The sequence below is a fragment of the Octopus bimaculoides genome, chromosome 13 (assembly GCF_001194135.2).
Source record: "Octopus bimaculoides isolate UCB-OBI-ISO-001 chromosome 13, ASM119413v2, whole genome shotgun sequence".
NCBI lineage: Eukaryota > Metazoa > Mollusca > Cephalopoda > Octopoda > Octopodidae > Octopus > Octopus bimaculoides.
Window position 1 is genome coordinate 10,306,864 of NC_068993.1, and position 14,063 is coordinate 10,320,926.

The 14,063-nt window shown below is 36.6% G+C and overlaps 2 protein-coding genes across 2 annotated transcripts in view; one reads left to right on the top strand and one right to left on the bottom strand.

Moving 5' to 3' along the window:
* Positions 1-1,649, bottom strand: part of LOC106874551 (nuclear factor related to kappa-B-binding protein) — a 40,383-nt gene extending 38,734 nt beyond the window's left edge. The window contains exon 1 of the mRNA XM_014922322.2: positions 1,472-1,649. The gene's annotated coding sequence lies outside the window, so the exon portion shown is untranslated. The remainder of the gene's footprint in view (positions 1-1,471) is intronic.
* Positions 1,650-2,056: 407 nt separating this feature from the next.
* LOC106874553 (eukaryotic translation initiation factor 3 subunit F) lies at positions 2,057-13,140 on the top strand. Its single transcript, XM_052972333.1, has 9 exons — positions 2,057-2,071; positions 4,829-4,968; positions 7,059-7,129; positions 7,961-8,040; positions 8,731-8,868; positions 9,678-9,769; positions 11,014-11,150; positions 11,805-11,918; positions 12,950-13,140. The coding sequence occupies exons 2-9, from the start codon at positions 4,863-4,865 to the stop codon at positions 13,046-13,048; spliced, it is 837 nt and encodes a 278-aa protein (XP_052828293.1). The 5' UTR covers positions 2,057-2,071; positions 4,829-4,862; the 3' UTR covers positions 13,049-13,140.
* The last annotated feature ends 923 nt before the right edge of the window (positions 13,141-14,063 follow it).

A 14,063-nucleotide genomic window follows, 5' to 3' on the forward strand; every position in this document is an offset into this window, starting at 1 on the left:
AAAAAAAAAAAAAAAAAACGCCCCCCCCTATTTGTCTTCCTTTAAAATATTAACCTCCACCCCACCCCACCTCACCCACTCATTTGTCCAAAAAATAATAAACGATTAAAATGTTTGAAGAAAATAATTTGGAATTTTTTTAATAGTCACTAGGGGTCATTTATATGTAACAAACACTCTATCCCCGTGCCCCTTGAATCTACCAGGACGTCGTTTCTATTGGAAACATCCTGCAGGAATCAACTCCGCCAGTTAACCTTCTTGGCATAGGACGGTCGTTGTTATGGTATAAATTTTGATAAGTGCATCCGCGCTTTTCAAAATTTACCGTTGTTTAACCCCTAAGCTAGTCCTGATCAAGCAAACCTATGTTTCAAGGTATTCTGTGTTCTAGTTACTATGATCGTTACATCAGTTTAAAATATCAAGGACTTGAGGACTCCAAAAGACGGAAGGGTAATTGGAAGATGATTTGACTGGTTGTTAATTGTAGCAACTTAAGCGACCAAGATATTACATCATAGGAAGGGGGGTCTTAGACAAGGCATATACCAGTAGTATATTAAGGACCGATTCAGTTGACTGTGTCCTTCTACAGAAGTCCACCCTTGATCATTGTGGAAAAAAAAACAAAACAAAAAAACGAAACATTCCAAGAAAGTGGTTCGTGACTTGTTTACTTTCGATGAATATATTCATTTTCGGTGAAAACTTAACTTAATAGTAACTAAAATTCGGCCTTTGATTCCAAATAGAATTAAGGAATCGCTGTTAATATCTGGAATTGTGTGGTTCTACACATCTTCAGCATTAAAAGTAGATTGTCAAAAGTGTGAAACGAGGAAAGAAAATAGGAAATATATTTATAAAAAAACTAGTCGATGTTTCTTTTTTTTTTTATATAATAGTAACTGGAATTATATAAGTGATTTGCAAGGAGTCTTTAAAAGTATTTCGAACTATTACCGCTAATTTAATCCCTAAAGGAATTCTTAACAAGACTGAAGTAGTAATAAAGAAGGGACATATTTCGAGAGAATAGAGGGAAAAGTCGTTTCTTTTTTTCTCCTAAATTATACGTGTCAAATATATGAATATATATAAGTATATATTAATATAAACGAACATTTATATATATATAAATATACATGATCTTGGTAAAACAAAAAGTGTTATTTATTAAGGTAATTATTAGTGGTCAATAATAGGGTTTAATAAAGTAGTAAATCTACAGGTATGAGTAAATATAGGCGTGAGAAGAAAGAAAGAAAGAAAGAAATTACTTTAAACTGGCAATATAAGAAAGATATTCATCCAGCACCCCGGATATAATAAGAGTCATTATAACAGACAGTTAAGGCTTAAATGCTTTGTTAATTTCAAAGGGCCATGCTGTCAGAACAGAAGCAACAGAGGTCCGACGTGGATCTTTAAGAAACGAAAAAAAAAAATAAAAGTCCCGTCCACTAACCTTCCAACAAAGTCAGAGTTGGTATTAAAGCATTAGGTATGAAATAACACTTTGCATCGGAGATTCTTTGCATTCCAGATTCAAAACACAAAATCTCCAACATAAATACCGGAAGTGAACTGAGCTCCATACTAGTATCTCGGAGCAAATGATAAACGAAGAAGAAAGGCATCTTTTCTCTTAAATTACGGTTATTTTTTACAATGTTCACTTCAAAATTTAGATTATATCATAAAAATGACACTAGGTCACAATTTTGCGAATAGTAAAATGTTTTTATTATTATAAAGATATTCATTTGGCGTACCGGATTTTTAAATTGGTGATACCAAAATTTTGATTGGACATAATAACTGTTTTCGTTTCGGAAAAATCCTTACTACAAAAACCCCTTTTAAGACGATAAACACTAACATTTGTTGCGACAAAGAAGTGAAAAGTTCAGAAGAACAGTAGAAATTATTATATAACGAAGTAAATTATTTCTTATATTTAGTTACGTCCCTTTATGGGCTAAACACAAATCCAGAAAGGGTTAATTTTAACTTCTTCCGGCTGGAAAATTCAAGATTTTGTATACTGTCTACTTTTCTCAAAAAGGTATGGGAAACTTCTAGTTAATTTATAAAAAGCCGGATCAATATAAACTTAATGACCTATTCAACTAATTGATTTGTACTTTAGTTGTTCTCAACGGTTCTAGTGAATGTAAATCAATAGAACAATACCCATAGGGTTAGCAGTGTGTATTCCCTCGCAAATACTAAACTGTGTCCATCCTTATTATTATTATTATTTTTACCGTTTACTTGTTTCAGTCGTTAGACTGCGGCCATGCAGAAGCACCGCCTTGAAGAATTTTTATTCGACTGAATCGACCCCAGTACTTATTTGCTTTATAAGCTTGATACTTATTCTATCGGTCACTTTGGCGAACTGCTAGGTAACCGAAACGTAAACACACCAACACCGGTTGTCAAACGGTGATGGGGGACAAAGGCGCACACACACACATATATATATATTTGAAATTTATCGTAAAACAAAAGACGAAGACAGGTGTATGAACAACAAAAAAGTGCATTAGTTTGACTCTCGGGGAAAAGTAAGAAAAAGTCTTTTACGTTTCGAGCCTACGCCCTTCAACAGAAAGGAATAAGAGAAACTAAATGGAACGGAGAGACATTGAAAAAACTTGTATGTGTGTGTATATATCTATACATATAAATATCCAAACTGAGGGAGTCGGGCAGGTAAAGTTCAGATATATGTTTCCTAGTTCGAAGCTTACAAACTTCCTACGCTTAGATCCTTGAATCTTATAATTACATATCCCATCCAAGGGACATAACTCCTAACCTAATCCTCTGGCCCCTTTATTTGACAAAAAGGAAAAAATGCCCTCCCGAAATACAGCAATTATATATATATATATATATAGATAGATACACACACACACATACAACAGGTCTCTTTCAGTATCCGTCTACCAAATTCCCTTACAAGGCTTTGTTCGGCCCAAGACTGTGGTAGAAGACGCTTGCCCAAAGTACCACGCAGTAGGACTGAACCCAGAACCATGTGGTTGGTAAGCAAGCTTCTTACCACATTGTCACGCCTCACTCCATCCAACTGGCTGTAATTTAGGTCCAAGGACACTTTGTTACTTTATTTTATTAGCTCATTTATTTCATTTACAGTGATGTGCTTAAACCTGCCGAAATTAGCTTTGTCTTTCATCCTTCTGGGTCAATAAGATAAAGAGGAATCAAGCACTCAAAGACCAATTTAATCAGCAGATACTGGTACCTTCCATGTCTCTTGATGCCAGAGGCTGTCTGGGGATTCCAAACAAATCTTCGTAGTATGCTTGTGATTTAATGACCATTAAATTCCTGAGAAGTGATCGTAGATATTGTTAGCTTTATAGAAGATATAATAGATCAAACTTACACATCTCAATAGATGTATACATATGCATCAATATATAAATTTAGATATGGCCGGCTTATGGGATTACCCGGGGTTTCACGTCCGTAAAGTGCTTGGCTTTACAGCTTTCCTTCAGACCCTAAATCCATTGGCCTATCAATAGATTTCAAATTTTGGCACAAGACCTGCAATTACGGAAGAGGTGGGTGGGGTAAGTCGATTACATCGATCCATGTACTTAACTGGTTTCTATTTTATCGATCCAGAAAGGATGAAAGCAAAAATCGACCACGGTAGAATTTGACCTCAGAACATCAAGACGGGTGAAATGCCGCTGAGAACTTTGCCCGACATGGTAACGATTTTGTCTGCTCGCCGCCTTCACATATCTCATTATTAAACGGGATTTTAAATGGAAACCTTACCTGTCATTGTGGTTTTGTGGCACGAAGCAAAGCAGGCCTTGTTTTCAACTCAAGAAAACATGGAGTAAATGATCCACAAGCAAACTAAGTCCTCACCTTGTTCCCTTTGCCTAAAGGTTTGCAAGGCACCAGCAGGCCTCAAAAGACACATTCGTGTCCATAGAATGTGATCACCATTTTATCAACTGATACGTATTTTATCGCCTGAAAGGATGAAAGGCAAAGTCAATCTCGGCAGAATTTGAACTGATAACGTTAAAATGGATTAAATGCCGCTAAGCATTTTGTTCGGTTTGTTAATGATTTTGCCTGGTCGCTGCCTTTTGATACATAGTTTCAAATTTTGGCACAAGTCCAGTAAATTCTAGTGGGAGGGTTAAGTCGATTACATCAATTCTAATACTCAAATAGTACTTGTTTCACCAACGTCGAGAGGATGAAAGGCAAAGTTGACCTCGGCGGAATTTGAACTCAGAACATAAAGAGCCGGAAAAAATACTGCTAAGCATTTTGTCTGATCACTTTAACGATTCTGCCAGCACACCGCTTTCATTTCCCAAGAAATATATAAAGTAAAACATTAGCAATTCATAATAAACAGGAAGAAGAAATGAGATTATATGGTATTCATGCCTTTCCATAGTAGTTGATATGAAATGGCTATAAATGAAGAGAGAAAAACAATGTCGTGAAATCTAAACTTCGTCAGTTCCCATGCGACAAGTGGAAGTCGAAGAAATTGACTTCGCAATCAGTAAAAATAGGAATGGGACAATAAAGTCTGTATCATTTCTTAAGAATTTCACTGAGTAGTATTTTCCAACCAATCGAATAAACGACAAATTTAAATATATATGCAAAAGTTTTTATGGAACAATTAAATGAAAGACAAACAAGACTTTTAGATAATTAATAAAAATTTTCTTTTCGGTTTCAACACCTTTTGTATCAGTTTTCATCAGCGGTTTATCAATTTCGTTTTCGTTTTTCGTTTTTTCAGTCCCATTTATCATATCCGGTCTCTTATTATCAAAATGGCGGGCCTCGTGTGCCGTGTTCATCCCGTGGTCTTATTTTCTATCGTCGATGCTTATGAACGAAGACAAGAAGATGCACACCGAGTTATTGGAACACTATTAGGTACAATTTATTATTGAATTTCATTAATAAGTCTCATCACACTCTCCCCAACCATCATAAATAGACATGTTTTTTCCCCCATTTAATATCACGTTTTCCCAAAGCACATTTGGTTTGCTGGGTTAGTCATCTATTATTAATTAATTAACAAACATTAAATTCTAAAACTATTTCATATTTACTAATTTATACGTTATAAGATTATCTATCGTAAATCAATGCATTCTTTTAATAGTCACGTTACTGTGTTTTTTTTGTGTTCTTTTAATGATCTATATTTGATTTAATTTTCTGACGTTTTTATCTAGTTAGTTAATAACTGAATAACCCATATGTTGGTAGTTGCTTATAAGATCCTCCAATAGTCGTAAACATAGCAATATAAGCTAGGACTAAAGTATATTTTAACGATGTAAAATCGTTTGTGTTATTTTTCAGTTTGTTTCTTCACAAGCATGTTTTTATGTGAAGGAAAAAAGTGTATAAAAAGGATAGTTACTCCGCTAAAATATATTTTAACCAAAATTGAGTTAAAGTTGGAATTTTGTTTCGATTTCTTGTTAATCAGTTTAAAATATAACAATATACTATCTGTCATCCAATTATCTAGTACACATAACATACATATTAAGTTCCCTTCCCCGTACGCACGTACAAAGTTGACAAATCAATGTATAAGTAAGTAGAGTCGAAATGGTAATTCATACTCGTGTTGTTAGACTACCTTAGAATTGAAAAAAAAAATGGTTATTCTTTTTATGGAAGATATGAATGATTGGAGGGAAAAAAAGGAAATTTATAAAAATCTTCGTAGTTTTTTTTTGTTTAGTTTTCTTTTTAAATCACATCTTTGATGTAAATACTTGAAGCTGACAACATAAGCATCTTTCCTTCGTGTTCCTTGACTGTTGTGTACTGTGCTTGGAGCCATCAAGTGAGAGACAAGGAACTGAATGAGGATCAGTGATGTCTGTGCACCTGGCCATTCCTGGTTAGGTGCAGCTGCCACATACCAAAGGTACTGCCTCTATTCAGGTAGTACCCTTACACTCCAACTGTACCATAATATTGTGACAACTAACAGCGCCAATCTTACCAAATTTGGAGGGTATGTGAAGGCAGTGGACATTGCCTCATTCTTCAAGCTAGTGGTGGGGGAAAATTCAAAAACTGTTGAGGCTACTTTTTTCATGCTTTTATGTATGAGAAAAATAGATTTTAGTGAATTCCTTTCATTAAATAAGTAAATATACTGGCATCAACCAGCTGTGCCTCTCCTCAAATTTGTAGCTCTCTGCCAAAGTTAAAAATTGTTGTGTTATAAAGTTAAAGAATTGTCTCTTGTGAGAAAAACAAATGAGACATTCTGGATCTTTGTCTTCAGTTACATCATTCTCAGTTTGGTAGCCTTTGATTTATTCATCTGTGATGTGTGTGTTTTGTTTGTAAGTTTGAGGTATTGAAAAAATGGTGCAGGAGTGGCTGTGTGGTAAGTAGCTTGCTTACCAACTACATGGTTCTGGGTTCAGTTCCACTGCGTGGTACCTTGGGCAAGTGTCTTCTGCTATAGCCTCGGGTCGACCAAAGCCTTGTGAGTCAATCTGGTAGATGGAAACTGAAAGAAGCCTGTCGTATATATATGTATATGTTTGTGTGTTTGCCCCCCACCCCTAATCGCTTGACAACTGATGTTAGTGCGTCTACCTAGCAGTTCAGCAAAAAGAGACTGATAGAATAAGTACTAGGCTTACAAAGAATAAATTCTGGGGTTGATTTCATCATCATCATCGTTTATCGTCCACTTTCCATGCTAGCATGGGTTGGACGATTTGACTGGGGACTGGTGAAACCGGATGGCAACACCAGCCTCCAATCTGATTTGGCAGAGTTTCTACAGCTGGATGCCCTTCCTAACGCCAACCACTCCGAGAGTGTAGTGGGTGCTTTTACGTGTCACCTGCAACTAAAGGCAGTGCTCCAGCATGGCCACAGTCAAATGACTGAAACAAATAAAAGAGTAAAAGAGTGATGTATTCTCTAATATATCTAGTAAACATTTTTTTTTTTTTCAATTATTTCTTTCGATTTAGGTACCTGTGAGAAAGGGGCAGTTGAAGTTTCTAATTGCTTCACCGTTCCACATAACGAATCAGAAGATGAAGTAAGTATAGATGTACATACATGTGTGTGTCTTTATTGTTATTTATCTTTTGCTACCAACCTGCCTGAGAGTGCCCTTGATTGGATGATACCAACTCCTTCTTTAAAGTGATCCAAAAACTTGCCTTAAAAATTCCATATTAATTAATGTTTCAAACACTGGACAAAGTTATCTTACTAAATTCTTCATCATCATCATACATATGTTGTCCATGATGACATGGGTTGGACAGTTTGAATATATATATATATATATACATATATATATATGTCGGTGTTTGTCCCCCCCCCCCCATTATCACTTGACAACGGGTGTTGGTGTGCTTACATCCCCTTAACTTAGCAGTTTGGTAAAGAGATCGATAGAATAAGTACTGAGACTTAAAAACTAAGTCCTGAGGTCAAATTGTTCAACAAAAATACTTTGGGGTGGTGCTCCAGCATGGCTGCAGTCAGATGAATGAAACAAGTAAAAGGATAGAAAATACACACACAGAGAAAGAGGAACGAGCAATAACACGTGTGATAATAGGCATATTAATTGTAATATAATGTTTACAGGATATTACGCATAAAATTATGTAATTAGCTGAAATGATAGCTGAATGGTTTCACTCCTATTACAAGCCTGATTCTCATTTCTTTCTTAAATTGGTACTTATAGGGGTTCAAATTCAAATCCAGTCAAATTTAATTTTAGCTTTTTTTGTTCGTTTGTTTTTCCTCTTTCTGGATTGATGAGATACCAGTCATATACTGTGTTTAGACCAATTGCCTATTCCCTCGATTCATTATATTGTGCAGTGATAAAGAAATTGTTATTTTCATTCAGGTTGCTGTTGATATTGAATATGCTCGAAATATGTACGACCTTCACAGGAAAGTCAACAGTTCTGAAGTCATAGTCGGCTGGTAAGTTGCTAAGTTCTGTGATCAATTATCTGGAAAATTAGTATGGCTATTATAATTAGAAAGATGATGGTGATGGATTGGCGGAATTGTTAGAATATGCCTTGCAGTATTTCTTCCAGCTCTTAATATTCTAAGTCAGCTTTGCATTTTAACCTTCTGGTGTCAGTAAAATAATTCTGGAGTCAATAAAAATCAGGTGTTCCCCCCCCCCAAATGTCTGGCCTTGTGTTAATGTAAGGCAGTGGTTCCCAAACTTTGGCAGACTCTGTGTGTGTGTGTGTGTGTGTATCATCATCATCGTCATTTAATGTCTGTTGTCCATGCTGGCATGGTTTGACCAGAGCTGGGGAGCTTCACCAAACCCCATTGGTATGGTTTCTATGACTGGATACTCTTCCTAACACCAACCACTTTACAAAGTCTGCTGGGTGCTTTTATGTGGCACTGCACAAACGCTTTACGCCACCAGCAGGGTCAGCCTTAACACTTCTGCTACAGGGTACAGGTCTTGAGTACGGTCAAGTATCTCAGTCTTTTGTCATCTCACCTGAAAGGTTCAGTTTCCCAAATTGCCATGCAGTAGGACTGAACCTGGAACTATGTTTTTAAAAAAAATTTTTTTTTATCTGGTCTGGCTATTGTATTGTCGAAATGTTTTTCTGTTTTTTATTATTACTTTTCAATTGATAGGTTTTCCAGTAGTGGTGAAATATCTGAGTACTCTGTGCTCATTCATGAGTATTATGCTCGTGAAGCGAAGAATCCTGTGCATATTACAGTAGACACATCTTTGATGACTGGAAAAATGGGTGTTAAAGCTTTTATCAGGTAAGTAAACAAATTAACCTCTTAGTATTTAAACCAGCCATATCTGGTCAAAATATTCTGCTTGTTTTATAAAAATTCCATGAGAAATGCAGCAAGATTTTGACAGATAGTTTACACTGCATCATCATCATCATTCAATGACTATTTTCCATGCTGCTATGGGTTGGACAGTTTGACAAGAGCTGACCAGCTGGAGCATTGCCTGGGCTCTATTTGTCTATTTTGGCATGGTTTCTACACCTGGATACCTTTCCTAGTGCCATCCACTTTACACAGTGTACCAGGTGCATTAAATGTGACGCCAACACATGTTTACACTCTACTATATTGACTTATATTTCAGAAAATAGGTATGTGTTTATGTATGTCGTTGTCAATGCCAGTGCCCCCTGACTGGCTCCCGTGTCAGTGGCATGTAAAAAGCATTCTGGGAGTGTAGTGGGTGCATTTTATGTGCCACCAGCATGGAAACCAGTCAGGCAGCATTGGCATCGACCACGACATACATAAACACATACAAATACACACATATATACATATATATTTTTAAAAATATAAATCAGAGTGGTTGGCGTTAGGAAGGGCATCCAGCTGTAGAAACCTTGCCAGATCGGAGCCTGGTGCAGCCAACTGGCTTGTCAGTCCTCAGTCAAACTATCGAACCCATGCTAGCATGGAAAGCAGATGTTATACGATGATGGTGATGATGTGTGTGTAATATTTTTATAAATATTTATGCATGTGTAGAGATGTATTTTGCAGTATGAAGCATAACTGTTTATTATTTTGCTCTTTTTGTCATATTCCAGTACACCAATGGGTGTTGCCAACAAGTCAACCGGTATCATGTTTACACCAGTTAATGTAGAAATTATTAAGTACGAGACAGAGCAAGTTGCAAGTAAGTAGTTCTTTGAAATATCTCTGTCTGTTATATGCACTCATAATTTACTGCCTGTTATATGCACTCATAATTTACATGAAGTACACGAAGTACTGAAAAACGACCTCAAGACACTGAACTTTTCTGACAGGATGACAAAGGACTGAGATGCTTGATGCCTTGTATTCAAGAAGACCTGTACTCTGCAGCAGAAGTGTTAAGATTGGTCCCTCCTGGAAGGACCAGTCTCAACACTCGAGGTGGTGTCATATAAAAGTGCCTGTGCAGTGCCTATGTGGTGCCACATGAAGGCACCTAGCACACTCTGTAAAGTGGTTGGCATTAGGAAGGGCATCCAGCCGTAGAAACCATGCAAAATCAGACTTGAGTTTGGTGCAGCTCACTGGCTTGCCAGCTCTGGTCAAACCATCCAACTCATGCCTAAATGGACAACAGACGTTAAATGGTGGTGATGATCAGCAGCAATGGTTCAGTGCAGAAGAAACCCCGGCTGCTCTTTTTCTACATATTGAATCTTTTGTGCTTCATGAATATGATTGCTTTGTTGATGGTTGCTGAGTCCTGCCTTCTTGCTAGCTAAAAAAAAACATTTGCCCATGATAGATTTACTGTTAGGCCTCTCAACTCTAGGGCTTGCTTATATGTTTAGTAGTTCTTTAATTCTTTGATGGATTCAGCTACAAGAATGATATCCCATCACTATATGGGAGTTCTTACAAAAAGGCAATCTTAAGCTCCTCCGTTACGACCTGGAGAATAAGAAGGGGGTCTGAGAACTGATCTGTAGTGAATGGGAAGTTTTCACTGATGGACATGCTGTTGGTGTGTCACCTTCCCAATGGAACTTTGCTCCATCTGCAGATAAGATTTGTATATTTTTAGTTACTTGTTATGTAGAAATATTTGGTTTGAGTAACAGAAATTGTTAAAGTGATCTAAATTAAGACCTTCCATCAAAATCTGATGTTAATTAATGTTCCAAACATCGAATTAATAATGATAAAGTTATTTTTCTAAATTCTTCATTATCATCATTAATTGAAATAAAGGCAATGAACTTCAACAGAAATATGGTAATGAAAAGGGGTTAACTTGTTTCAACCATTGAATGCAGATGTGATGGTCACTTGGGCATGGAGTTAATTTTAGTTGTTTTGTTTTTTTTCTTTTTGTTTTGGATTATTTTCATTTTAAATTGACAATATCTTTTCATGATTTTTCCTTCTGTTTCTTAATTATAGTCAACTTGATTCGGGAAAGCCAGCTTTCTTCTAAACGGTCCGTCTCTATGGTAACTGATTTACAACAAGTAGACATACTTTGTGGACGACTGCAGAGCATGCTTGCAATTGTTCAGCAATATGTTGAAGATGTTCTGGTAAGTTGGTCCTGAACCCCTCTCTCTCTCCCTTTCTCTTTCTCTCTCAGCCACTGGACTGATCATACTGGGGCATCATCTTCAATGAAGGTATGAGACAAGTGGGAGTTGCCAAACTGGAATAAATTTCACCTACCCAAAGTGGTCAGTTTGCTAGTTCTGGATTTGTGTGTGTATATATATATTATTGAGTGTATATACTCAATTTGTCTTTTTCCTTCTCTGGAATCATGGCGAGATAGAACTTGGGGATGATTCCTTTTAATGTTGAGTGTTAAAACACCAGAAAGTACGTGAATTAAGCCTGGGACAAATCAAATCCCCAAGCAGTGTCTCACAGCAAATCCAACAAATAAACAAAAATACACACACTGAGTACATGTGATCAATAATGTTTACACCATTAGCACTGCTTTTAATTTGATGTTGAATTTAATCTTACAGGTGCATTGGTGTAACATGTCAGCAAATAGTTCTTATACTGTTTATATATAGTCATAGTAGAGCCTATTAAAAAAAAAAAAAAGTCTTAGGGTCTTATTTTTCAAGGTGGTGCCCCAGCATGGCTGCTGTCTAATAAATGAAACAACTGATGAACAAAAAAAAAAAAGGGGGAAAAAATGGCATTTTATTTTATTTTCTGTTATAATTCAGGATGGTAAAATTGCTCCAGATAACAGCACAGGACGCTTTCTGATGGAACTCATTCACAGTGTCCCTATGATTGATCCTGATGAATTTTCTGCAATGCTAAACGCCAACATAAAGGTGAGTATGTTTATGGTCTCTCTCTCTCTCTCTCAAAGTATGAGTGCAAGAGATGATGACTACATTGACTCCAGTGTTCAACTGGTAGTTATTTTGTCAACCCTTGAAAGGATGAAAGGTAAATTTTTACCTCAGCAGACTTTGAGCTCACTACATACATACATACATACATACATCATCATCATCGTTTAACGTCTGCTTTCCATGCTAGCATGGGTTGGACGATTTGACTGTGGACTGGTGAAACCAGATGGCTACAGCAGGCTCCAATCTGATTTGGCAGAGTTTCTACAGCTGGATGCTCTTCCTAATGCCAACCACTCTGAGAGTGTAAAGGGTGCTTTTTACGTGCCACCAGCACGAAGGCCAGTCAGGTGGTACTGGCAATGGCCACACTCGAAATGGTGTATTTTACGTGCCACCTGCACAGGAGCCAGTCCAGCAGCACTGGCACGATCTCGCTCGACTGTCTATACAAAGGTAAACTGTTGCTGCACTTTCTGTCTGCAGTGTGCTAACCATTCTAAGACACAATATTAATAATGCCACTCTTTGACTCTTTTAATAAAGATGACCATCCATTTATTGATGACTTAATGTAATTGTTTTGTATGGGAGTAGGCTGGTCTTTTTCTGTTGCTAATTAGTTTCAAGTGGAGACCTTTTCTCAAACAACCAACTGGCCCCAAGGCTTTAGGAAACGTCAGATTACTGTTTCAAATATAATGCTTATTTATTAACATTGTTTCGAATTAATCAGGCATCATCTCATTGCTTAGGGATTTCAATGATATGATTGACTGTTTTTAGAATGGCATTGCAGGTTAGGTGTGAGACGCCAGATCCAGCTAGTCAAAAAATAAAAAGAATATTTGGGCTGGATATGGCCAGTTTAAATGCCAAAAGCTTAAATATAATTAAGTATTCAGTGGTTTAGTCTTAAGTTAATGGTTCAGAAATTTAATTTAGAGTTTGGTTAATTTTCAGTGTTATTTGTGAATTGATTTTTATTCTTTATTTCTTCTTTGCAGGATCTTCTGATGGTTACTTACCTCTCCAACTTAACTCGTGCCCAACTGGCCCTGAACGAAAGGCTCACTATGTTTATAGCTATGGGTGCTAAAGAGTAGGGAAAGATTCAGGATGCATTTAACTATTAAAAATACAAGGACTCTTCAAAGTAATTTCAATTATATTGAAATAAAATTAAAATGTAATAGAATTTTGAGTTGCCGTTTTAACTATTGGACTGTGTAATTTAAAATAATTTTATTTATTTAATTTTTCTTTTTTGTCTTTGGTCAGTAAATGTTATTTCCTATGCTTCTACCTAGAAGTCAAAGGAAATGACTACTATTCCCTTTAGATCTTGGTTTTATGACCTGGATATCAATGTTGTGAAACACCTATTTTTCATTACATTTCAGACAGATTCGGTGCTGAGTTGTTGAAGCAATAATAGTAATTATTCTGCTCAATGCCACAGATTTGCTTGTCAGTTGTTTGACCTTAACCAGTTGAGCATGTCCCTTAGTGGCTGATAATATGTGCATCTCTGATCACGAGCAGGAGTAGTGGGAGAGCATCATAGCCATGTGTGGAGTGGGGTTCTTTGGGGTTTGAATAAATGTTAGCAAAGTTTGAAGGAAATATTAGCCATTTTTCATTCTTTCTAGAGGTAAGCAAATAGGAAATAAGTTATTACTCAAGGACAAAAATCGTGTTAATCAGTGCAATGTTTCATTAAATGCCTCATTATCAATGACCTAGATGGGAAAATATTCTGATTTGTAACTAGTCTGGCACTGTTTACACCACATTATTGATATGGCAGTAACCCTCATTTACAAATAGCTGATATCAAAGAACAGATATCTAGCGCTTTGCTGTACTCGTTCACCGCAGTAAAACTGTTAATGCTTCTCCCTCCAACTGAAGCTGAAAGGGTTTTTGATTTGCAAATGCCTTCATTCTTGTCAACATAGAAGCACCCTGCACAGTCTGTAAAGTGTTTAGCATTAGGAAGGACATCCACCCATAGAAACCAAGCCAAAGTAGACTGGAACCTTATGCAGCTCTGGTCAAACTCTTGAACCCATGCCAACTTGAAAAATATGTTAAATGATGATGATGATGATGATAACA